This window comes from Dromiciops gliroides, chromosome 5 (genome assembly GCF_019393635.1).
Source record: "Dromiciops gliroides isolate mDroGli1 chromosome 5, mDroGli1.pri, whole genome shotgun sequence".
NCBI lineage: Eukaryota > Metazoa > Chordata > Mammalia > Microbiotheria > Microbiotheriidae > Dromiciops > Dromiciops gliroides.
Genome location: NC_057865.1, coordinates 79,545,266 through 79,571,190, shown reverse-complemented (window position 1 = coordinate 79,571,190; position 25,925 = coordinate 79,545,266). Strand labels below are relative to the sequence as shown.

General features: G+C 38.9%; 1 protein-coding gene across 1 annotated transcript in view; it reads right to left on the bottom strand.

Annotated features, from left to right (window-relative positions):
* ADARB2 (adenosine deaminase RNA specific B2 (inactive)) overlaps nucleotides 1–25,925 on the bottom strand; it is a 682,058-nt gene that overhangs the window by 475,521 nt on the left and 180,612 nt on the right. Inside the window, 1 exon segment of the mRNA XM_043968556.1 lies at nucleotides 17,945–18,013. Within this exon segment, the coding sequence (XP_043824491.1) occupies nucleotides 17,945–18,013 (69 nt within the window).

The following is a 25,925-nucleotide window of genomic DNA, read 5'->3' as shown; positions in this document are numbered from 1 at the left end:
TGAAACCAGATCACAGGAAATAAAAGTGCAATGATTTCTAGTTCAATCACAAATTATTATAGAGTTGGAAGGGACCTTAGTTAATACACAGGTTATATATCTCATCACCTTGGTCAATTCAATAATTCATTCAATATCTACTGTTCAAAGGACACCAGGCCCTGCTGTGGGGAAGCAAAGGGATATAGTCTATTCCTTACCCTTCAGCTAATAATCCAGTTGGAGATACAGTATTCATAGGAAGAGAGCTATATCAGCTGAAACTAAATATGCTCTTTTGGAATAAACACTGCCATGACTTCGAGTTATGAGATCTAAATTTTAATACTGAATGAAACATATACTGGCTATCTGATTTTCAGCAAGTCACAATTTCTCATAGCCCCAATTTCCTTATCTATAAAATGGTGAATATACTGTCTACCTTATAGCTAAGGACAATTGTTGTTGCAAAGAAAACACTATATAAAATTAAGTCAATGATTGGCTAATCTGGTTTCAAAAATATTCAAAGCCCTGGCAACTTATCCTCACACTTTTGTTCTGAGTCAAACCTGAATCATTTTTGTGGCATTTTAAACCATTTATGTTACCTAAATATTCAAAAGATCTACATTTCAGTGTTGTAGATGAGTGATGTCTAACTCAAATCAAAGTCACCAAATATGGGCCATTAAACTGTACATAAAGATAATAGCAGCAAGAAGCCTATTCCACTAGAAAACCACATATTAACATTTTCTATGTTCTATTGTACTATTTATTTTGATAAATATTTCCCAATTACATTTTAATTTAGTTCAGCCACAGTTAGGAGTGTTACAAGCTTTAGTGTGCCCTTTGGGCTATAGGTTTGGTAACTCTGGTATAGATTCTTCCTCCACAAAGGATTCATGAGTTGCTAAATCCAGAACAATCTGTCACATGCTGACCAATGTACTGGTGATGGGCTAAGCTGCTCTTCTGATAACATTCTGTCCCTTGGACCATATTTTCCTATGTTGTATAGCTCTGTAGTTTATACTCTCCTGGTAGGTATAATTCATGAACTCAGGTTTACCATCATGGCAAGATGAGGTATCCCAGGAGGAAAATCAAGCCCTTTTCATTCTTACTTTGTGAAATTGTCTAGAGAAACATTGTTTTCAAAAATTTTGAAAAAAAAAAAAAAACCCAAACCCAGTGATTCTTTCACTTTCCTTTTCCTAGGCTGTCATCATTAACATGTCTCCCACAAAGTCACTTAAACTGTATTAACAGTCTATGATCAGTCTCTGGAATTGTCATCCTAAAAAGGGAAAAGAACTTTAGAATTGCTAGACCCCACCGCCCTCCCCCTGAAAGAAGCCCTGTGCCCTGTGCTTGATGCATATTTCAAGACTCACTGATTAGTGGTGAGGTTTGATTTTGAACAGAGACAAATAGAAGCCAAACACAAGAGGGTGAGGAGTGTATAAATATAATCTGAATTCAACTAAACTGAAAACTTTATGAATCCAAGACCTCCATTATTCCTCTTTATGGTCTTTCCCTTTTCTCTATTAAAAATAATGCTTTTCTTGGCTTTATATACAGAAGCAGCAAGCTCTCTTGCACTATCTCATCTCCTTACCAGACATTTCAGGAACTCACTAACTAAAAAAACAAAAAACAAAAAACAAAAAATCACATGAAATCGCTCAAGAATTTTCATCAGTCCCATTAGAGATCATTGAATTGCTTTTGATAAAAATATTCCCTTGCCTGACCTGCCTTGAAGAAATGAAGCAGGCCATGGAGACAGGCTGATTGCTCGTGGGATGTGAGAAGGCCTTCCTTTCCTCAAGATGTTTCTGGGTTTCTTTATCACAAAGAAGATGAAGGGGAAAGTTCAGCAGTAGCTGTCAGTGTCTGCACACCAAGGGGGTATACCCTTGTGTCATAAGAGTCAAGTTTGGGATAAAGGCCGGAAGCTAAGGATAGAGAAGTGCTGTATTAAAACACCCAGCATCCCAGATAGCACCTAACCAGCACAGAAGAGGTAGGAGGGGAAAATAAAGACAGAAAGTTGAGAATCACAGAACATTAATGCTTGAATGGTGTTCACAGTCTTTTTTGTCTGTTCTTGACCTCTTAGGGAGTCTGGTGAAGCCTTAGGACCCTTGTCAGAATAAAATATGCCCTTTTTTGGGGGGTGGGGCAATGAGGGTTAAGTGACTTGCCCAGGGTCATGCAGCTAGTCAAGTGTCTAAGGCTGCATTTGAACTCAAGTCCTCCTGAATCCAGGGCCAGTGCTTTATGCACTGCACCACCTAGCTGCACCCCAGAATAATATTCTTAATAATATTCTTAAATGCATACAATAAAATAGAATTATCAAGGAAACTAATTATGTTGTAATATAATTATTGAAATATTCAACCAAGGTTGAATTCTCTGGTTAAGGACACTGACTGGATAGTTGAACCCCTTCATTTTACACATGGGAAAACCAGTACTCTGAAATACTCTGAAATCATGATGAGATAAGGTATCCCAGAAGGGTTGAAATGGAAAAACAAACAAAAAAACAGCTCCTTTCACCTTTGCTTTGCTAAGTTGTCTATAGAAACATTTTCTTTTAAAGGGTTTTTAAAAAGTCAACTAAGTGATCCTTTAGCTTTCCTTTTCCCAAGCTAAGTCATCATTAATACGTTTGGATTACTATCCAAAGACCACATAGCTAAGTTAGTCAGAGCCCAGATCTGAACCGAGGTGTTCTGATTACAAGGTGACAAACACTCTATATTCTACTATACCACATGTTTCCCAAACATGTCTCAGTCTTCAATTTGGCCAGGACTCAAATGCTAATCAAATCTTGCCCAGCCATTTCGTACTATTGCTGATCCCTGATACTTCCCCATAAATATTTGGGAATTATTGAGGTCTACATATTGCCTAGAAAGAATAACTAAGTAAAATGATGTGCAAACAGTCTTCCACAAATACTGTAGCAGGGCTTCAAGACTAGCAAATTGTTAAGCTCACAGACCATTGAATTACTCCATACTAACACTGCCAGAAGTGATTTGTAAAATGGAAGAGTAAGTTGCCCCTTTTCGGCAGAAGAGGAAGTACTATAGTGTGTGGAGAGTAGATACAAGGAGACCATTCTTTCTAGGAATTCTTAGGGAGCATACTTCTCTTTTCTCTTTACCACAAGAGTCTCCTAACAGGGTTTGAATGAATGCTAGGTTTGAAGCCGTAAGAAACATTTCTGCCCAAATGTTGCTGTATCTGCTACAAGGGCTGCTTAGGCAGTGACGGTACTTCCTTTAGCTGTTGCCTCTCATCTTTGCCAATTAGGTCAAGACATTTGGAGGTTTTGAATGCTTCTCTGGAGGAGTCAGGTGGATTCTTGGCTAGTTGAACAACCTTATCCAATGAGGGGTAGGGGTAGGAGAAAAGTCATGTGTAAATCTTAAAACCGTATACAGCCCTGAGCTATTATAGCCTGGTGCAGAGCAAAGTCTGTGATTTGGCTACTTGCTGCACAAGATATGACCTATGTGACCATGGGGAAGTCATAGGGTCAAAGATTTAGAGCAATCTGGGACTTCTGAAGTCATCTCTTCCCTTTTTATAGATGAGGAAGCTGAGTTTGCAATAAGAAGAATGACTTGCCCAAGGTCATAAAGGTAGTGACAGCTCTCTGGGCCATCTGTAAAATGATGACTTTGGAATAGGTGACCTTGTAATTCTTCATCACTTTCATCCTGTTACTGATGAAGGTCTTTATACCATGCTGGAGAGAGGTCATTAGGGCATACTGCAGGGTTAAATGACAAAGTGCTGAGGTTCTTAACAGGAGATCCACTGACTTACTCTGTGGACAGATTTCATCCATGGACTTGAATGGAGGAAAAAATACATTCTTATTTACACTAATACCTACTTGATGATAGGCATTTCCTTCAATTATTTAAAGGCACTGTTCTTAGAAGGTGTCTACAGGTTTTGCTAGACTGCCAAAGGGGTTCATTACACCAAAAAGGTTAAAAACTCCTGGCATATGGGGCAGCTAGGTGGCACAGTGGGAAAAGCACTGGCTCTGGATTCAGGAGGACCCGAGCTCAAAACCATCCTCCAACACCAAACACTTACTAGCTGTGTGACCCTGGGCAAGTCACTTAAACCCAATTGCCTCACCAAAAACCAAAACAAAACAAACCAAAAAAACCCCAACAACTCCTGGCATAGGAATATTGGCCATAGAGTTAGGAAGACCTAGGTTCAAATCCTGCCTCAGACACTTACTAATCTTTGTGACCTTAGGCAAGTCACTTAACCCTTTTCCAACTCCATTTCTTCATCTACAAAATGAGGATAATAATGGCACCTACTTCACTGGGCTGTTGTAAGGATCAAATTAAATCATGAACATAGTTATTTGCAAACTATAAAGCTCCATGTATATGTCAGTTGTCATTATTAGCCTTGTCCTATTTAATATTTGTACCAGTACTTGGGTGAAAAGCTAAAAGCCATGTTTGTCAGCTTGGCAGATGAATCAACCAGAGTTGAAAGAGAATGTTAAAAGAATAGATAACAAAAGCAAGATTCAAAATGATCTTGGCAGACTGAAATGTTAGAAGAGAAATAGACCTCTGCCTAGCAAAAAATGTTCCATGTACAGGTAAGATCTAAGCAATTTTTATTTTACTTTATGGTTCCAAAATGCAGGGCCAGCTCTGAGCAAAAATGAGATGCAAAAAAAGCTCATCTTTGGGGAAGCCTTCCATCTTTCTCTGTCCCCATCACAGATATAATCTTATACTCAACATTGTAACGATTGGAATAATGCCACCTGCTGGATACTTACTGTAGAGGAGTTCTGCCCATGAAGGGAAGGTCTTTGAGGGCAAGACCAGGAGTCAGGAAGTGACGCGGGCTAGTGGGAGGAGGAAGGAAGAGACTGGCGCTCAGGCTCGCTCTCTTTCCTCTGGACTCTGGTGGAGAGCAGAGCTAGAAATGTGCTCTCCCTTTAATAGATAGGAATCTAGGCCTTTTTCTCTCTCTTTACCAAATTCTTATTCTCCTTAATAAATGCTTAAAAGTCTAACTCTTGCTAAAGTTTATAATTTATTGGCGACCACTCATTAGATATTTTAGACAGACAAGCTAGAATTTTAGCCCTTAACAGATGGCTGACCACGAAGAGGAAAGCTAACCCTCAGTCTTCTTCTGATCTGCTGGTTGGGTAAGAAATTTCCCCTCCCTCTCCCTTTAACTGCTAAGTACTGGTGTACTGGCTGTGTTTTCCCTTTAAATTTTTTCGAATGGACCTTTTAAACTCCCTAATTATCCTATTTTTGATTTTAGTCTGTTTAACCAGACAAATGGGAGATAAGATCATGTTAATGCTTTGTTTTTGTGGATTTTCTATTTTTCTTTTTATTTTTGTTAAAAGAGCCAGCAACTTACTCACACAAGGAAATATCTCTCCCTCTCCCAACCATGCTTTTTCAGAGAAACCTGAAGAGATTCCCGCAGCTTTTCCCAGTTCTAACAGTAATTGTTGCTTTAATTTTGCATGCCTGGAGGCAATGACCCACCCTCTAGAAGCTTTTAATCCCCTAGCACCTGGAGGCAAAGTGGGGGAAGAGGAATCCAGGCCTGAGTTCAAAATCAAGTCTGATTCAAATTGTGCTGGTCCCTCCCCTCCTCTCCAGACCCCACCCTCTACTCCTCCTATGGCCAAGCCCATTGCTTCCCCTGCCTGGGAAGTCCAGAGATCTGATGCGCATGCTCAACTTTCTCTAACTACATTTGCAGCTTCAGGCTCAGCCCTTCCCCAGCCTGGCTGTGCTTCTGAGACAACCTTAGAAAACCCTTTAAATTCCAGATATGCTCGTTTTGTTCATAATTTTGCTAACCTGCTTTTGTCTTTAATTAGTAATCTTATAAAGCATTTGTATGGTGAAAAGAATGACAGACAATATAGAGGGGTTAAAGAAGAAAAACTTAAGCTGAATAAGAATGACAATCATCACCATAGTTCAAGACTCCGCTTCTTTTGCCATGGAAGGGTATATATTGTACAGAAATGTAGAAGTAAGCAGCAAGGTATTGATATGAGTATTGGGGATTTTAGATACCGAAATCAGAAGTGTTCTGAATTCACTCAGAGTATTAATGTCAGTTCAGAGGTTACATAGGATTTCTATGCTATTACATCTACATTTTGAAATTAATGGTATGGGTTTATTTTCATGCTTTTGAGATTGTGTTTTATACTTAGTTTTTAAAACAAGGAGAATATTTGTAAAAGCTTTTTATAGTCATGTGATCAAGTTTATATTTTATAATACTCTTATTGATATTAAGTTCATATTCATTTAGATTTCCTTAGTTTGAATTTCACTGTCTTTTATTGTTCCATGTGTATTTTCTTCTATTCATTTGTCTATCTAATTTTGAAACATTGCAAGATGGTTTTGATTTTATTATACAATGTTAATTCTAGGAGTATTGTGCTCCCATATTCTGAGTTGTTTGTTTTTGTTTTTTTTCCTCAACTGATTATTTGATCAAACTCTTTAAAGCATTTCCCTGGCAAATTGGTTGCCATGGCAAGTGTAAATTGATTCTAGAAGTATTATTTTTGATAAGCATATTCCCCCCCCCAAAAAAAAAAGAGGGGAACATTTGTAAAAGTTTTCTTTTTTCAAAAAAAAAAAGTTCTTTGAGATTCTGTTGTGCTTTAACTTGTATTTAAGTATGTTCTGATTTTTCACAAAAGTAATTGTATACTAAGTAAAAAAAAAGGGTATTATTTGAAATTGTTGCATAATTATATATTATATTTTGAGTCAAGATGTATTCACATTTTTTGCAATCATTTATTATCCTCAATTTTAAATCCATATGAGACTTGGATTATGGGAACTTATCATTTAAGACATTAATTGCCTTTATTCTGAGTTATCAGATGCCAGTTGGCCAAGGTGCCATCCAATCACAAGAGGAATACATATTGCTCAAGGAGCAGACACTGAACTGTCACATGAGGGGAGACATGCATGAAGTCAAGGTATGGTCAAGGGAACGGCTTTTGACAAATGTTGAGGTTGGATTCTCTTGGTTTAATATTTTATACTCTTTTTCCCCACAATATTGTACAGATGGCTGGAAGTATTGATCCCACCCATCTCACTTCTACACCTGGCTTCTATGCTCCCTCCTATATGCCTGATGCCATGGACATCTCAATCCCATGCATCTGATTAAGTCTGACTCAGTTTCCTCCAATATGTTCGGTGGCATGGACATATATTCCATCCACCTATTTTAGACCTGGCATACTGCATGGGCAGTATATATTGCTCAAGTGTGGGAATGCTCATATCCCATCATTTCTCTGTTCTTTTGTGGTAACCCCCATAATTATCTCAGGTGTCATGATAAATACAGTGTTGAATTTGGCCTTGACACCTGTTACCAATTATATTAGATTTTTTAATTTCTCATAATGGCATGAGGATAATTAGGCAGATGATGCAAAAAGTGATAAAACAAAGATAAAAATTATTTTTATTAATTAATATTGCAGCAATTGTCTTCTCAATTACCCTCCATGAGGGGGGACTATAGTAATATTATAATTTTAAAGAATGTTTTAATTTTTGTTTTATTATATGTTTCATGTGTAACAACTAAGATTCTGAATTCCCTTAGACATGTTTTTGAGAACTTTCATTGTTTGATTTGATTATTGACAAAGCTATTTTAAAGTTGTGTTAAGCTCAATTTTGTAGGAAATTTTCCTGGCTGATTACCAGCATCCACACATCAACCCCTGAAAAGACTTCCATTCCACGACTACACCTAGAGGACATCTGAGAAAAGACTTTCAGAGACTTTAAATGAACAGTTTTGATTTGTTGTTTTTGTTGTTTTTTTCCCTTTCTGTTATAATATATACCATCTGTAACATGTATTCTCTGCAGAGGCCCTCCCTTTGCAAGACTAATGTCAAAGCGTCGGTTCATGAGGACAAAAAAAAATCGCCCCTCTGGACAAAACTTTCCTCTCTTCCTTTTCTATATTGTTGTTCACATATTATTAGTTAGCAATAGTTATTATATTCTTTTTACTGTTCCGTCAAGGAAACATTTTGTTTCTTGAGGAACAACAGGGGGGACTGTAACGATTGGAATAATGCCACCTGCTGGATACTTACTGTAGAGGAGTTCTGCCCATGAAGGGAAGGTCTTTGAGGGCAAGACCAGGAGTCAGGAAGTGACGCAGGCTAGTGGGAGGAGGAAGGAAGAGACTGGCGCTCAGGCTCGCTCTCTTTCCTCTGGACTCTGGTGGAGAGCGGAGCTAGAAATGTGCTCTCCCTTTAATAGATAGGAATCTAGGCCTTTTTCTCTCTCTTTACCAAATTCTTATTCTCCTTAATAAATGCTTAAAAGTCTAACTCTTGCTAAAGTTTATAATTTATTGGCGACCACTCATTAGATATTTTAGACAGACTAGCTAGAATTTTAGCCCTTAACAACATCAATTTGTTGTTTTTGGAGAATCAGAAAATCTAAGAATTGCAGAGGCCCACAGAAGACCAGAACAACTTATATTTTAGCAAACATTTTCTCTACAGTATCACTGATGGGTAACCATTGTTAAGGGCTAAAATTCTAGCTAGTCTGTCTAAAATATCTAATGAGTGGTCGCCAATAAATTATAAGCTTTAGCAAGAGTTAGACTTTTAAGCATTATTATTATTATTATTATTATTAAGGAGAATAAGAATTTGGTAAAGAGAGAGAAAAAGGCCTAGATTCCTATCTATTAAAGGGAGAGCACATTTCTAGCTCCCTTCTCCGCCAGAGTCCAAAGGAAAGACCTAGAGACCGAGCGCCAGTCTCTTCCTTCCTCCTCCCACTAGCCCGCGTCACTTCCTGACGCCAAAGAAAAGACTCCTGGTCTTGCCCTCAAAAACCTTCGCTTCATGGGTGGAACGCTTCTACAGTAAGTCTCCAGCGGGTGGCGTCATTCCAATCGTTACACCATGCAGCCTCAGTTTGAAACTTCAGGAAAAGGAAATCTATTGCTGTTCAGTACAGTCAGTTTCACTATTCTACAGCTCGACCTATTAGAAATATTGTCTTTACTTCAAGCTATTTCTGCTCATTCCTATTAAAATTGTCAATGGTGAAGGCCTTACATTTTTCAATACTAGACTTCTTTTCATGTTAACAAGAGACAACCGATGATAATGAGTGATGATACAACTTACAAAGAGAAATAAATATGTTTTCTTCTTGTGTACAATAGTTAGAATTATAAGTTAACTACTACACAAGGGTTGGTTGTAAGGGGCTTAAGAAGCATGATATCATCCTACAGGTAGTTAGGGCATCATCATCTCCATTTTATAGAAGATGCAGACAAGCTCTGAAAGATTAAGTCCTATAGCTCATTATATTTTGAATGGGAACTCAAACCCCAATACTGACTAGTATTTTTTTTATGATGAGTAAATCGTGTTGTCTCTCAAAAAGAAATATAAATTGTGTGGCCAGGGGGCGCAGTGGATAAAGCACTGGCCCCCTGGATTCAGGAATTCCTGAGTTCAAAATCGGCCTCAGACACCTTGACACTTACTAGCTGTGTGACCCTGGGCAAGTCACTTAACCCCCCATTGCCCTACAAAAAACCCCCCAAAAAACCAACAACAAAAAGAAAGATATGAAAACAAAAATTAATATGTTATGATAGGAAGTTGAGAAAATTTCTTTTGAAAGGTGGGCCAGAGACTCATAGTTAGAAGCAAAATAGTAGAATGGGTATCTATGTGTTCATATGGCTGGCTCTGCTCACCTTTATCCTCTCTGTAATTGGCTTGTTCTGCCAGTCTCTCTCTCTGTCTTCCTCACTCTCCTCCACTCTCTGACTTTCTCTCCCTGTCTGTTTCTAATATATACATACATACTTACAACGCACACACCCACACTCCATACCCCCCCACATATATATACAATGGAACATAATTATTTTAAATTAAAAACTATGTAAATAAAAGCTTTTAACACACACTATACTACACATATATATGAGAGAGATAAAGAGAAAGAATGGTGAGAGTGGGGGAGGGGAGGGAGAAAGAGGGAAAGAGAGAGAGAAAGGGGGAGGGGTGCGGAGAGAGGAGGGGTGCGGAGAGAGGAGGGAGAGAGAACCACCTAGTTTTATTTGACAATACAACCCGGATTGTGTTTTACTTGTCCTACATGGTACCACTTATGCCTTTACACCAGAAAACTCCTTAGGGCAGAGACTTTGTTCAGCAACAATTTCATCTATTATTCAGCGATCTCTTTTGTAGCTCTGGTGTCTTGTAGGTGATAAATTATATAATGAAACAGAATTCTGCTCACCATACAGTCTCAGAAATGAAAAAACCAAGATCAAATTCTCCCAGTTGGGGATCCACTGCAGGGGCATGCATAGTATCCTCTTTCTTTTTTCCCATCCCCCTTTTCTACCTCCTCTCGTCCTCTCCCCCCCCCCCCGCAAGTTCATTTCCCTTTTCTGTTCCCTCTCGTAGTGTAAAAGGTCGTTGCTTACTATGTTTTAACATTGGAATGGGGCATGCTTTTCTCAGTTTACTCTAGGTATGTTAATTATTGTACTGATTCTTGTCACCCTCAAGTTCCGTTATTAGATAGGCATCTTATTGCATTGGATGTAAGATCCCTGGGGAAAGCTAGGGAAAGAAAAAAGGTTTATAGTGCTGTCTGGTGAAAGGAAGACTCTTTGTTGTGTTGTGTTGCTTCTCAGTCTTTCCCACCTCACTCTACATCCACAGAATCCTTTGTATCCTTCCAAGTCTAGCTTTAGCTCTGCTCCGCCAAGAAGCCTTACATTCCATTTCTGCCTACATGCATTTTGGCTTTCTTCAACCTCCTATGGTGCTTGTCAGCACACATTTTGTCCTTTACTCATCCAAGTCTTCCGAAGAGGTTGGGAGCTATATTTTGTTCTCCTTTGTGCTTCCTTTAAGCTCGTACTTCTATAGGCGCTCAAAAAATATTGGTGAAGGGAATGAATGGTTTGGAATGTGCAAGACACGGTATTCTAAGAAGGGCATAAGATTCAATTTGAAGCACTGGGTATACAGTGCAACACAACAACAACAACAACACAATTTCTTCCTTTCACCAGTGTGATAGGGTATAGACAGGGTATTGTTCTTAAAGTCAGGAAGACCTACGATTAAATTCTCTCTCAGATACTTACTAGCCTTATGATCCTAGGAAAGTCATTGGAATTCTCTGAGCTTCCGTTTCTGTAGCTCAAAATTAATGTTACCCCTTACGACCTCTAAAGTTGCTTCTCGCTAGAAGTCTATGACCATATGCTGATACTTTGGAGGCAAAGGACCTGGGTTTGTATTCTACCTCTGCTACTTATCTCCTCTGTTACCTTGGGTAAGTCACTTAACCTTTAGGGACCTCAGTTTTCTTATCTATAGGATGCAACTCTTTGGTCACATCTTATATTTCTTCTGTATCCATTGTGATGCTTATTTAGTAGGGTGCTAGATAAACAATTGGTTCTCAATAAATACTTGTTGAATTTAACTTCTTCGCTCTCTATGATAGTTTTCTTGAAACTGATACCTAATTAAGAACAAAAGCAAGCTTGACTCAACATCATATGTGCTCTTAGTGTCTTTGTAAGCCCCATAGATGAAGTGACTTTAAATCGTAATGTCCTGAAAAACCTGTTTTCCATGTAGTTTATATATAAAAAATTGGTTCTAACGTCTACCCTTTTAGTGGGCAAAGTAATTGTCAGACCGCCCCAGTTTCTCAAAGGAGGAGTATAAGAATTAAAACAGTCCCTCTCCTGGTACATTTGTCAGACATTCACAGGTACCGACCACACATTTGCTTGGAAAATACACAATTATGTTTTTTTTTTAATCCCTGTTGAAACATATATGCCTATCATTTTTGGCAGACCCAAAATCTAATTTTCCAAAAGTAATAGTCAGAGACAGCTTAGGCCATTAATACAGTCCGAGTAAAAGGGCTGAGTAACCTTTAAAGAGTTTATCTTTTCAACAAGCAGAGTATATGCCTCCTAGCCCCCGCCAAGTCAATCTGTTAATGATTTTTTGTTTTCTGTGAGGAAAAGATCTTGGAGATCACCCAAGTCCAATGCCTTCATTAATTCATTCAGGATGGAGTGACTTTCCCCAAGTCACATCACTGATAAGAGGCTTCTCGATTCTTGGTAACAATTTCATAACTAGAAATTTTATTCAAAATTCCAAAAAGCCAACATTTTTTGTTTCAAAATTCACCTAAGTCAAGTGGTATAACAGGTTCCAACTGCTAAGGGGTAGAGAGATTCTCCCTTGCCCATGCAAAGAGACAGGCTGCTCAAGATGATGGTGCAACTGTCATTGCCAAAGAGGGTGGGCAGGGCAAGGCAGGAGCTCACTCTATTAACCCTCCCTCCTATTGGAGCTTTGCATGTGGCTTATTGTTTCCTTCAACATGTCTACAAACCTTTGTTACTTCTTTGTTGCTGTAAGAGATTGTGGTGCAGGGGGAAAACATTTTCAAGTTGGTGTTTGGAAACTTGAATTTGCTTTCCAGTTGTGCTCCTTACTACCTATGAAACTAAGGGCAAGTAACTCTGAGCAAGGATTCGGAGGAACGACTTTTGAATCCTGGCCTCTGTCACTTCCTGTCAGTCCCTGGCTCTTCAGCCTAAAATCAGGGATATAGCCGGGGGGGTTGACTTCTAACATCTTCTCTGGCTCTAAATCTATGATCTTATAACAACAACTAGGGATAACACCTAAATATTACTTAGAAATCCAAACTGTGTCACATTATATAACTAATCTCTTCTGTGCAATTCTATATAGACACTGACTCATGAAATCTTATTTTAAGGAGGGTTTTCAGAGGTTTGTTTGGTCCAACCAATTAGAAGAAATTGAGGTGGAATGTTATGCACAGAATGTGGGTTCTAGAAGGTACCATAGAAACTGTACAGTACATCAAACCTTATATTACAAGAGAGATGAGGAAAGTGAAAACCAAAATGTTTAAATGACTTGTCCAAAGTCACCTAGCCAAAAGGAGCAGTGTCAGAATTCGAATCCAATGCTCTCTGAACTTTAGGTTAAGAAGTTTTTGTAAGCTAGGTCATACTCCCTTAAGAATCCTTTTGCAGGGGCAGCTAGGTGGCACAGTGGATAGTGGAGTCAGGAATACCTGAGTTCAAATCCGGCCTCAGACACTTAACACTTACTAGCTGTGTGACCCTGGGCAAGTCACTTAACCCCAATTGCCTCACTAAAAAAAATAAATTAAAAAAATTAAAAAAGAATCCTTTTGCAAAAGAACATTTAAACTAGTTTAATTCACAAAATTCTTGAAAATAACATGACATATCTCACATGATTAAAAAGTCTATTGATTTAATGAGAGGAGAAAAAATATACTCCTCTTTCTCCCCCATTTTTTAAAAAAAAGCCTTTCCCTGAAAGTGATTTTTAAATTTACCACACAAAGATAACCATGTGTGTCCCTTACTACCTTTGGGATCCAAGACTCAATTTCTACACTTCTCAAGTAACTCCCAAGGGCTTATGTAGTAAGTGATAAATGGGTTGCAATTTGCGTTGGTGGAAGGTGTTCACACATGGGGAGTTCCCAATGCTAATGAAATTAGAGATTTTTCATGTATGAACTACTAATTCTAAAGGCCTGCTTTTCTGAGAAAAAAAAATCTGCTAAGATCTTTAGTAATGAGAATAATGTAGTTTGACCCGAGTATTCAATGACAATAATAGCTTTAGTCAGGAAATAAAAGCAATGGTCCAAGACTTTTACTCTTTGCATGTTTTTTTTTTTCCCTTTCATCCTAGCACTCTGAAAAATCCATGCTATGCCTCTCCATGTTGTAAAAGGAGGGCGGAAAAGCAATCTTAACCTATGTGATATTATTAATATTTAGAAAATAATTTGATCACAGCAATGATACCGTCATCAGTTAAGATAATGACATAAGACTGATCAATTTTTTATGATGTATGGACACATTGAAGTTTCTACAACACACAGGACATTGGGTTGATAATTATAGGTCCTGGGGCTGGCCAAGGAAGGCAAAATAGGAGTTGAACTACATGACCTCTAAGCTCCCCTATAGGCCTAAAATTAAAAACTGGTCCAGGCTAACTGGCTTTCTTATAGCACCCTCATATATGATACTCAAAATCTGTCTCACCTCTCCCTCCCAAAGAACACAAGAATCTGACCTACATAAACTCACATAATAAAATCCCCTCTTAAGCCTTGTGAAGTGGCCTGGGAGATGACTGATGACATGATTGGACTGGAAGTGAGAGAAAACCCTTTTAGTCTCACATGGTGTCAAAGTGGGCTTGCTGGGAGGGAATACGCCAGAACTAGTGAGGAGAAAGTCAAACAGCTGAATGAGTAACTTCTCCCCAGTTCATGAATAGAACTAGCTAAAAAATACCTTAAGGAGTGTTACTTTCCATACTTGCATCAGAAGAAGAGGTGTTAGATTCATTTCCTAGAAGAATCGGAGAGTAATTGAAGAGGAGATATGTGGACAAAGGGAATGATTTCCACAAATGGAACAAAGGGTTCCATTATAACACTGCCCCCTGACACGCACATAATATTCTATTGTTTTATTTTGGCAAATACTTCCTTAGCTTCTGTACTATACCTGAAAGCCATTAAAGTAAGACAGATAAATTCTATTTGTAGTAAAATCTGATGGGCTGATAGCATATACAACCAATATCAGTAAGATTCTTTCTTGTTTAAAGCATTTGTACATCCATTATTTCATTTGCTACAACATCTTTGTTAAGTCAGTATATACCTAGCCTATAATCAGAGAAGACAACACACAACACACACACACACACACAACACACACCTAAATACATACATATGTATAGGCAGAATATTTATTAGACGATTCTTTTTGAGGAGAGGGGAAGGGGATAGGACTGACACTAGTAGCTTTTATGTGAAAGTGGTCCTTGAACTGAAATTTGAAGAAAACTAGAAATTTGGGAGATGGGATGTTGAGAATAATTTAAGAGGAATGCTAAGAAGCTCAGTTTATTAGATCAACAATAAATTTAGAGTGGGTGGGGTGCCCATCTAATCTAACTCTGTCATTTTATAGATAGGAAAAACTGAGGCCCAGAGAGGATAATCCCAAATTTTTCTCACTGATCCTATAACATGATCTCCAAGCCATTCACATTTTAGTTGCATTTCACTTAATAGTATATCATTCCTCCACCAAATTTTCATCAGTATTCGTTCTAGATCTGATGCCCCAAACTGAACACAATAATCTAGATACAGCCTGGCTAGGATAGAATACAGAAGGCTCCCATTTCATTCCTATATAATTCCTTTCTTAATTCAGCTTGATAGCATTGTAATTTTTGGAGTGAGGATGGGGGAAAGAATGTGGTTGTAGTACCTGACTGTTGGCATTTTGGACCTGGTAAGAGATTCAGATTTCTAGATATTTTTTCCAGAGGAAATTACTATGCCTCCTTAAAACTGTATTTTTGACACTAGTTTTTTTTTTTTTTGTGGTGTGGGGTTTTTTTTGCGGGGCAAATGGGCTTAAGTGGACTTGCCCAGAGTCACACAGCTAGTAAGTGTCAAGTGTCTGAGGCCGAATTTGAACTCAGGTACTCCTGAATCCAGGGCCGGTGCTTTATCCACTGCGCCACCTAGCCGCCCCCCTTGACACTAGTTTTGAAACAGGTGTAAGACTTTTAGTTATCTCCACTAAATTTAATCTTATTTGGTTTAGTCCATTATCAAAATCTTTTTGGATCTTCCCCCCTTGCAAAATATCAGCTATCACTCATCTTTGTTTTCTGTCAATTTCAAATACCTACTTACATAGCTGCCTAAAATAGTATAAGACCAAGGACAGATGCTTAGGGGACTCAAAAAAACTTCCTCTAAGCTGATATCATCTCATTAATGCGTAACTACTATCTTACTTAGGTCTGATTATTTCACCAATTCCAAGTTCAACTAACTGTTCTACTAACATCTCTCTAGCTTTCCCACAAAGGCACCATGAGAAGTTTTTGTAAATGCTTTGCTAAAGGGTAAATATATGTATCACATCTGTTGATTTGATATAGAATTGAGCTTAATGAAAAAAGGAATAAAATTATCCTTGACTATCTCTAAAAATAATTAGGACATTTAGTCTATTAATAATTGATGAATGATAAATCATTTATGGTCAAGCATTAGCTATAAAATATGATATGTTAAAATGAGAATATATAGAAAAAACTCCCATATACCATGTTAAACCAAATACAGGCTTACACAAAAGCTAGAGTAGCACTTGTAGGAACAGGTGTGCGGCACAGTAGACAATATTCTAATGAATGAAGGCCCATCCAATTAAAGCAGGAAAACTACACATAAGGTAACAGCCAGCTGGTAAGCCCAAATTCTAAAGCAAACAAATGCTTATTTAAACAGTAAGATTCTTCACATTCTGTTGGTATGAGAGAGGGGGCAAAAGAGAGAGGAGGGAGAGGGTTAGGGAAGGAAGGAGCCACAGATGAGCAGGGACAATAGAAGAGGGCACAGTAGGGGAAGAAAGTAAGGGAGGGAGAGTAGGGAGAGGGTGAGACAAGAGGTGTGTGTGTGTGGGGGGTAAGAATGAGGGAAGAGAGTGAAGGGGGAGAGGAGTAGAAAAAGGAGGAAGAAGTAGGAAGTAGGGAGAGCTGGGAAGGGGAGAGTTGCTTAATATTAAAAATAGTAATGAACAGTCAGCTAGGTGGCACAATGGATAAGGCACTGGCCCAGGATTCAGGAGGACCTGAGTTCAAATCCAGCCTCAGACACTTGACACTAGCTGTGTGACCCTGGGTGAGTCACTTAACCCTCAGTGCCCCACAAAAAAATTTAAAAAAATAGTAATACAGCTTTAATCAAACAATAAACATTTATTAAGCACTTTGTGTCAGGCACCATACGATGAGGATACAAAAAGGGGAAAAAGACAGTCCCTGCCTTCAAGAAGCTTACCTCTCAGTATATTCTCACTTCAAATTTGTGAGGGTGTTCTTTTATTTTATGAATAAGAAAACCAAGGCTGGAAAAATTTGGTGACTTGCCCAGGATCAAGGGGGCAAGATGAAAGCCCAGGTTTTCCTGATGACAAATCCAGAATTCTATCTATTATACTACCAAGCTGAATGATACGGCCAACTCTTGCAAATCACCACATACATGCCAGACATGACAAAATGGCCTCTGCTGGTAGTCACCAATGGCTAAAACCACATCCCAGCTTCCATTTCCACCACTAAAATCTATTCTTCATGTGCTCATTGCCACATCCTAATACCCAATGCTAACGTATGGTCACCAAATTCTCCAACCACAAAAAAAGGATAATATAATCTTGGTATTATATTCCATTTGTGAGAGATCATTGACTTTTAATCTTTAGTGACCTTAAGTTTAAGCAGGAAATAGGCATTGGGAAGGGAGGGCAATATTTATTATTTTTACAGTTCATTCCTCCATAGGAAACTATAGGTTGATTTTATATACTAGCAGAGACTACACTGTTGGCTGAGTTGCAGATCTCTGGAGCAAAAAACTTCTTCAAAGTATATTTAGTCTCTCTTTCTCTCTCTCAACAGATGAAAAAACTGCATCACACAGAGGTTAAATAAATAACCCATCACCCAAATAATCCAATAATCCAAAATAAAACATAGGTAGCCAAGTCAAATCTATAGCCCAAATACAATGACTCTGCATCCAGCAAACTCTCCACCATAGCAGAAGGCCTCCTTGGGGAATATCACAAACTAAGAGGTAAATGAATGTCTCTATTTTTTACTTACCCAGAAGGAACTGACTGGTATCCAGTGAAATCTGTGGAACAATGGCATGGTATTTCCCTGGGAGCCATCCTGCATGAAAAAAAGTATGAGTGGGTCTCTGCGCTTAGGTAGGTGATGCTTCTAGGTGTTCAAGAAAACCTTGACAAGAGGCCACTCCAACGGACCCCACAGATCCATAAACAATTTTAAAAGGAGGCTCCCTTCTTTCTCAGGAAATCTATGCGTTTAAAAGATTAAACTAGTAACTTGAATTTAAGAAAGTAGTAGTTACCATAACTTGTCCCCCGTGCCCCCCCAACCCAGGTGTCTTTTCCCATCAGTTCAATGATATTTTCATCTCTTTTACTGTTTCCATTGAAGTAGTCCAGAAAATGAAATTAAGAGAAATCAGCAGGCCAATTGCTTTTTTTTGCTCTCCAAATATCACAGTGTGCACTGAACAAAAAATACCTAGATTTAAAATATATATTTTTTAAAAAGATGGTGGTAGAGTGGCCTAAGGCTTCTGTGGAGCTATGTCTGGTCATCATGTGCCAAGTGATAACAATGAGGTGATGGATTATTAAACTAACCCCAGGGTGAAATGCTACTCACCCATGTGTGGCGATTAATGCTTTTGAGATAATTAACTAATTGGTATCCTGGTGAGTATTCTTTATGGGCAATTCAGTTCACTTGCTTGACTTATTCATTCCCCAAAGGTAGTTTAGTCACCCTGGATTCCTAGAATATCAGATCCACTAAAATGTTTTTTTGTTTGTTTGTTTTTCTTTTTTTCCCCCACAACACTTTGTATTTCCAAGTACTTTCTCACCCTGAATTAACTAACCTTTGCCCCATCTTCAGGAGATAAATTTAAAAATCACTGCTTAGGAAAGACCCTTTCAAGAATGGGGGAGTAAAGGGGATATTTTCTTTTTTTTCCCCATGATTCTGGCTTGTCAATTCATCACCACTCTAGAGGAACAAGGAGGTGCCTGTCGTCCTTTGTCACTGAACAGTCCTATCTATCACTGCTAGCTTGCCCAGGGCTTACTGGGACACCTGATCCCATCACAATATGCATTAGCACCCTCAGCTGCCCTGGCTGCTTCTTCAAGAGTGCACCTTGATTGTAGCTGTCTTCTGGATAAAAACAACCCAGGGTGGACCCAAGGGTGAAGAAGAAGATAGATTCTTGGAGAAATTAGTATGGGAACCGAGTCAAGGTGACAAGTGGGGCAGTGTCTGGGGCGGAGTAGCAGTCATTCTTCCAGCTGGGATGGGACAGGGCACTTCATGCCACAGTAAATCAAAGGCTAACAAGTTACCCAGACCTTTGACAATGTCTAACTGACTATGGCTCTTCAGTCCTTCCTGGACTGAGATTACTGTGCCTCACTCAAGGCTGGTCCCATGCATCGTCAGGATAGCATATTGCCTATCTGGTGTCATTTGAAAGAAAGGGAAAGAATCTGGCTGACAAAAGCTACTCTGAAACTCTCCTATCCTGATGTCTTAAATTTGTAATATTCCTTGTGCTAAAAGTCACTGAGAGGAGATGGACACCATCCTGACAACCACAGGATGCTAAAATTGGAAGAGAAATTAGAAACTGTACAGCACAAGCATTAGTGATGGAACTAAGACAGAGAGAACACAAGGGATATTGGGGGAAGGTGGATACCACAACTCAAATCTGAATTCCCTTTCAGTGTTCTTTCCACTATGCCACTTTACATCCTTGGGAAATTATGCCAAAGCCACCAACAGGGGCAGTCAACATACCGCTGTGGGAAGAGGGCTAGGTTGGCAGCCAGAAGATCTGGGTTCAGATTCTGGCTCTGCCACGTACTGTTACCTTAGTCAAGTCACAAAACATCGACCCTCTTTTTTTTCCATCTTTAATATGAGGAATAGATTCCTTCAAGGATCCTTTCAGGTCTAAATCGGTGATCTTATCATATTTTAATCCATTCACCACAGGGGACTCTATTTCCTTCACTAAAAGACTTTGCTTCCTTCTGAAATATGGTATGAGTAGATGCCATAAGGTTATGTGGAAGCTCAGGACAGAGTCTTGGAGGCGGCCCATGTACTTTGGAGGTGCACGCCATCTGGAGCACCGACATATATAAAAGGCAGCAAGGGGAATGTGTGCCACTCCTTCTCAGGCTACACTGGGAATCAGTGGCCCAGAAGAACACAAAGAAACTACACAAGGAACACAAAGTGATGCTTCCTGACGACCGGGATACGTGGCAACCGGCTTGTCTCAGGCCAACGCAGCTTGCTCTCTCTTCATTCTACATGTTGTGTGATCTTGCTCTGAACTTATAGGATTATGAGAGCAGGAAACTCAATTTACTTCCTTGGTACAAGATGCTCACTTGCTCCCCCCCACCCTCCAAGTTAACACAGGGCAATAGCATCATTGTAGTTTTGTAAGCGCTCTGCAGTGGTTATTAAAAGTCTTGCAAGAATCCAATCAGAATTTGTAATGGGATTTGGGGTTTGGCGAGATCCTTGGAAACAGGCATTTAGGAAACCCAGTGGGCAAGGGTAATGTACTTGGAGTCAAGAAGACTTGGGTTCAAATCCTGCCCTAGACTTTCAGTAGTAGAACACTGGGCAAGCCATGTGGCTTCTTTCAGCCATAGTTTTCTTATATGTCAAATGGGCATGATAATGGCACCTACCTCCCAGGGTATTTGTGAAGAAAATTCAGTGAGATAACCCACATAGAGTGCTTTGAAAATCTTAAAGTGCTCAATAAGTATGAGCTATCAGTATTATTATTCCTCTTAATATCATTATCATTAATTTTTTTGGGGGGGTTTTTTTTGCGGGGCAATGGGGGTTAAGTGACTTGCCCAGGGTCACACAGCTAGTAAGTGTCAAGTGTCTGAGGCCGGATTTGAACTCAGGTATTCCTGAATCCAGGGCCAGTGCTTTATCCACTGCGCCACCTAGCTGCCCTATCATTATCATTATTAAAGAAATGCATACAAGCAAACTACCTCTGAGACCGGTTAAATTTGAGTCTGGTTCTGCAGATTGATATTTCCTCTATCCATTTAGGTAACTCACACCCACTCTGTGTCAGACCTCGAGTGAACATAAAGCAGACAACAGATAACATAATTTAGCCTAGAAAAGGATTATCCTTGGAAACATGAGTCTGGCCCCCTTGTGCCTCAGTCTCCTCATCACTAAAATGGGGCTAAAAATCCTACCTAAAATTTTAAGGAAAATACTTCATAAAACCTTAATGCCCTAGGCCAAAGTGAGTTATCATTGTTATTATTCACTTTCTTTGGAGTAAATCAAACAAAGACCTAGCATCACGATGTCAGCTGGCACTGTGTATGAGACGGACGGCAGTGTGACCTACCTCTCTCAAAATGTTTTATAGCTTTTAGAAAACTAGTTGCTTCAGTCAGACTAGATTAATTTGCTTTAGAGCTCTTTCAGTTTGCTAACGGCACCTTAAGGGCCCTGTATAATTGAATTAGGAATGACAGTTTCTTCTTCTAGGGGTAGAGTGACCATGTCTTGTCCTGGCCAGGACATGCTGGATGAGAACATGGGAATAGAAGGCAGTATGTTATCAGTGTGTGTGCTATGTTTTAAAACCTATTTTCTCCTTTTCCTTGAGAAAGTTTAATGTTGTTAGCAAGGTGGGAAAGACTTTCAAACACACTTACACACACACACAAACATAAACGAAACAAATAGGGCATCAGTTAACCCTGCCTAAATGGTAACAAAAACACCTTGTACAGTAAAGATGTTGGCCAGAGCACAAATGCGTTTTATTTACACATTTATAGTCTCTTAAGAGTGGTTCTAAGAGTGAATGAGTCTAAGTTGTGTTTGTATATGTAAGATAATATTTCCTAATTACCTCTATATCCCATTGGGATACTATTGTACAAGGGACCACCTCTATGGGTAAACAGTGAGTGCAGGACTTGGGAAGAAAGAACTCTGTAAAGTACTATCTTCTTAATATCTAATTAAGGAAGAAAAAAGTTTATTATTTCTCTAGTGAGATAAATGCTAGAGTACAAATAGTCTTAGCCTCTTTTTTTTTTAACCTACAACGAAGGCTAGAATTTTTAGAAATCATTGAGACCTGTGGATAAAGCATCGGCCCTGGGTTCAGGAGGACCCAAGTTCAAATCCAGCCTCAGACACTGACACTTACTAGCTATGTGACCCTGGGCAAGTCACTTAACCTTCACTGCCCACCAAAAACCCACAAAAAAAAACAAAGCCAAAAGTAACCCAAACAAACAAAAAATCATTGAGAACTGTTAGATATAAATCTAAGGGTTGGTGAGTGAATGAGTCTAGAAATGAGGAGTAGGAGCTAAAATGTTGTACACTGAAGGAATACCTATATGAGAAAGCGTGCTCGGCTCTCCTTACATATCTTTGTAATTTTCACTGTCTCAGATTCTGTCTCTGTCTCTCTCTGTATTTGATTATCTCTGTCACCCTTCTCTCCTCCCAACACACATGTTTCTGTCTCTCTTCTTCCCCAGCCACTGCTCCTACTCTTTAGACCATCTAAGTCATTGCCATGCTGGACTCAATAACCTATAGGGTCCTTTTCTGTATCTTATTTCTATTGGTAAATGACTTAGAGTGAATCTTAGAGGTTTTCTAGTTACCAATCATCATCATCATCCTTATTATTATTATTTTGCCCCTGGAGCTGCTATTTTATCTCTTCTTTTGTTTTTGTTTTGTTTTCTTTGTGAGACAATGAGGGTTAAGTGACTTGGCCAAGGTCACACAGCTAGTAAGTGTCAAGTGTCTGAGGCCAGATTTGAACTCAGGTCCTCCTAAATCCAGGGCTGGTGTTTTATCCACTGTGCCACCTACGTGCCCCCTATTTTTGTTTTTTGTTTTTTGTTTGTTTTGTTTTGTGGGACAATGAGAGTTAAGAGGTGCCATGTTATTTCAAAGTGAATTACATTTAATAATTGTCTAGAGGAAATATCCTTGTATATAAGTCTCTGGGCATCAACTCTGTCCACATTGGTTTAAGTGAAAATTCTCCAATGTTGATGCATTAGTGATTTTTCAAAGGGACAAATGTATCTTATCAAGAAGCATCAATGGGCTCTGTTATTATATACTTTGCCCATACAAAAAGAGATTGACATTCAAAGAGATGTTGATAACAATGATGACATCCCAAGGGTAGATGACCTTGAATAATGAAAGAAATAAAAATACATTTCTATACTACTCCATACAGGAGAGAAGAGAGAACAGTTTTGCTGTTTAAATATTTTAATTTTCATCTTCTCTGCCAATAATTTGTTTAAAAATTGGGCATGACAATGACATCTTGCATAGAGATAGTCATGTAAAAATGCTTAAAATTTGCCTTTTTGGGAAGCACAGCCAACTGTGGATTATTCCTTGATAGCGATCCATTTTTGGTCTTCTCAGGTTCTTGCTTCTCTTCCTTTTCCTGAGCCTGTATTTGAATAACTGACATTTCTATACTCTAGATCTTTCAAAGTCGCTTTATTTCATTGGGCCCCCCAAAAGAGGGGAATGAGAGAGTGTGTGTGAAGGTAACCTAATACAAGTATTATCCCCATTTATCAGATGAGGAAACTGAAGATACAATAGGTTAAGTACTTTGTCCATGGTCATAAAGCTAATATATGTGAGATGTGGGATTTGAACCCAAGTATTTTTTTAATCTTCAGTCCAACACACTATCCACAATGACATGTTGCCTTTTTTGGTCAATTATGTTGCTCATTATTTACTTTTCCTATAGCCAAATGAATCTCTACTTAATAGCTGAAACCATATGGGAGAAGGAAAATATAATTTAAAGTGTAGCATAAAAGAAATCTGTGTATGGGCAAAGTGAAGCAAAGAATGGATGCATTTAGATTAACTCAGAAAAGCTCCCCTGAATACCAATATTTTGTAAGCTTTAAGAGGAAAAGGAAAGGTTTGTGTCAATATTTTGCAAATTCACTTAAAAATCTGAATTCATCCTGCCTGTTTAGACCCAGCCAAAGTTAGACTGCATGAGGTAATGAATTGCTCTATATAAAGTCAGGCCTCTATAGAAAGTCAGACTTGGAAAAACAAAACAAAACCCATGTTCCTTTATTCATCAAGGGGACTTTGATATCTGAAAAAAAAAAAGTTTGTTTGTTTGCTTTTTGGTGGGGCAATAAGGGTTAAGTGACTTGCCCAGGGTCATGCAGCTAGTAAGTGTCAAGTATTTGAGGCTGGATTTGAACTCAGGTCCTTCTGAATCCAGGGCCAGTGCTTTATCCACTGCACTACCAAGCTGCCCCCTGAAAGAAAGTATTAAGAATATATATGCTTGGCACTTAGTAGCTGTGTGCTCTTGGGAAAGTCAGTTCATGATTCTAAGCCTCAGTTTCCCCTGTTATAGAATGTTCTTGTTGGATTTGATGGTCTCAGATGACTTCTAGTTCAAAACTTATGATTCCATGTTCCTAAGCCCATTTTTCAATGCCAACATAGCTCTAAAATACAGTGATGTACAGTAGAAAGAACTCTGGCTTTTAAGTAAGGAAGATCTCAGTTCAATTCCCACCTCAGGCACTTATATGTGCAGCACTGGGCAAAGAAAGGCACAGATTATCAAGGCCTCAATTTCCTCATGTCTAAAATGAAAGGATTGGATGACTTGATGACCTCTCAGCTCCCTTTCAGCTCTGGCAATATGACCTAAAAACACATCTACTGAATCACAACCATATGCTGAGAAAATATGATAGGTGCTACAGGTTTTCTCAGAAAAATCCAAGAAAGGGTTCCTTCTTCAAGAAATTACAGTTTTTTGTTTAATTTTTTGAGGTCAAATTGACCTAATAGGAAATAATACAAGGCAATAACATAAGGCAGAAACAGAGCACAGAGTAGGGCAAAGGAGAGAAGAAAAAGAAAAACACATAAAGGGCAAAATTCCTAAGAATGTGCATCATCAACAGGGTATTTCACATACTTCTGTTAAGTCTAGCCGCCAGCCCAAGTGGTAAGGAAAAGCAACTCACGTGTGATTATACTTAACCAGTTGTCAAAGTAATTTTTAACTATCAGCAAAAAAACCCAAAAAAACCAAAACAAGCAAAAGAAAACAAAACAAAAGAAAAGAAAAGGTGAGTCTACCCCTAAATATGAGGATACTTTGTTGACAGTTCCTGTGATCAAGGATGCCTGTCTATAACACACATTTTTGAATGCTTTATCTTAAGGCCCTCTGGAGCTGGGAGTAACAGTTGATAATCCCAGCATGTTAGAGACATAAGATTCGATGACACATTAAAAATCCAGCCAACCTCACAGCAGATTCTTTCTACCGTTCCTAGAGATGGGGCATGTGTTTCTGGATGGTGGTGGTAGGGCAGGGGAAGCACCCCACCACACTGTAAATTAAAATTAACTGCCTCAGAAACCTGAAGGAAAGACACATTAGGAGATGGGGCGTCAGAAATATCGTGTTGCAGTCAAGCCTGACCCTGGTTACTTGAAAAGCATTTCTCTGATTTGTTCAGGTCACAAGTGGGATGGAAATGAGTCTCTGTACTGCTTCTTCACACATCCGGATTTAATAGACTTTCTTCCACTGATAAAAGACCACTAATGAGTTCATTTTCAAGCTATTAAATTGGCTATAATAGCTAGTTCTACTGATGATTGCACAGAGACCTGCTGGTCACAGTGGGTTTTGTCTCCTATAGTTAACCATTTGCTGTCCTGGTACTGAGACATAAACATATGATGGCAAAGGAAGCACGTGGAAGTAGAGTTAGTGCTCTCACCTGATCCCTCTAGTATGTTTTGTTCTATCTGTTTCAGGGTCACACATCCCAGCAGCAGACAGCCTGGCTCTGCCTTACCTACACTGCCCTTCTGTGCCCAGCTATGCCAGAGAGAGCAGAGGACAGGCACAGCCAACATGACATTTCTTTGGATTCTGTATGAT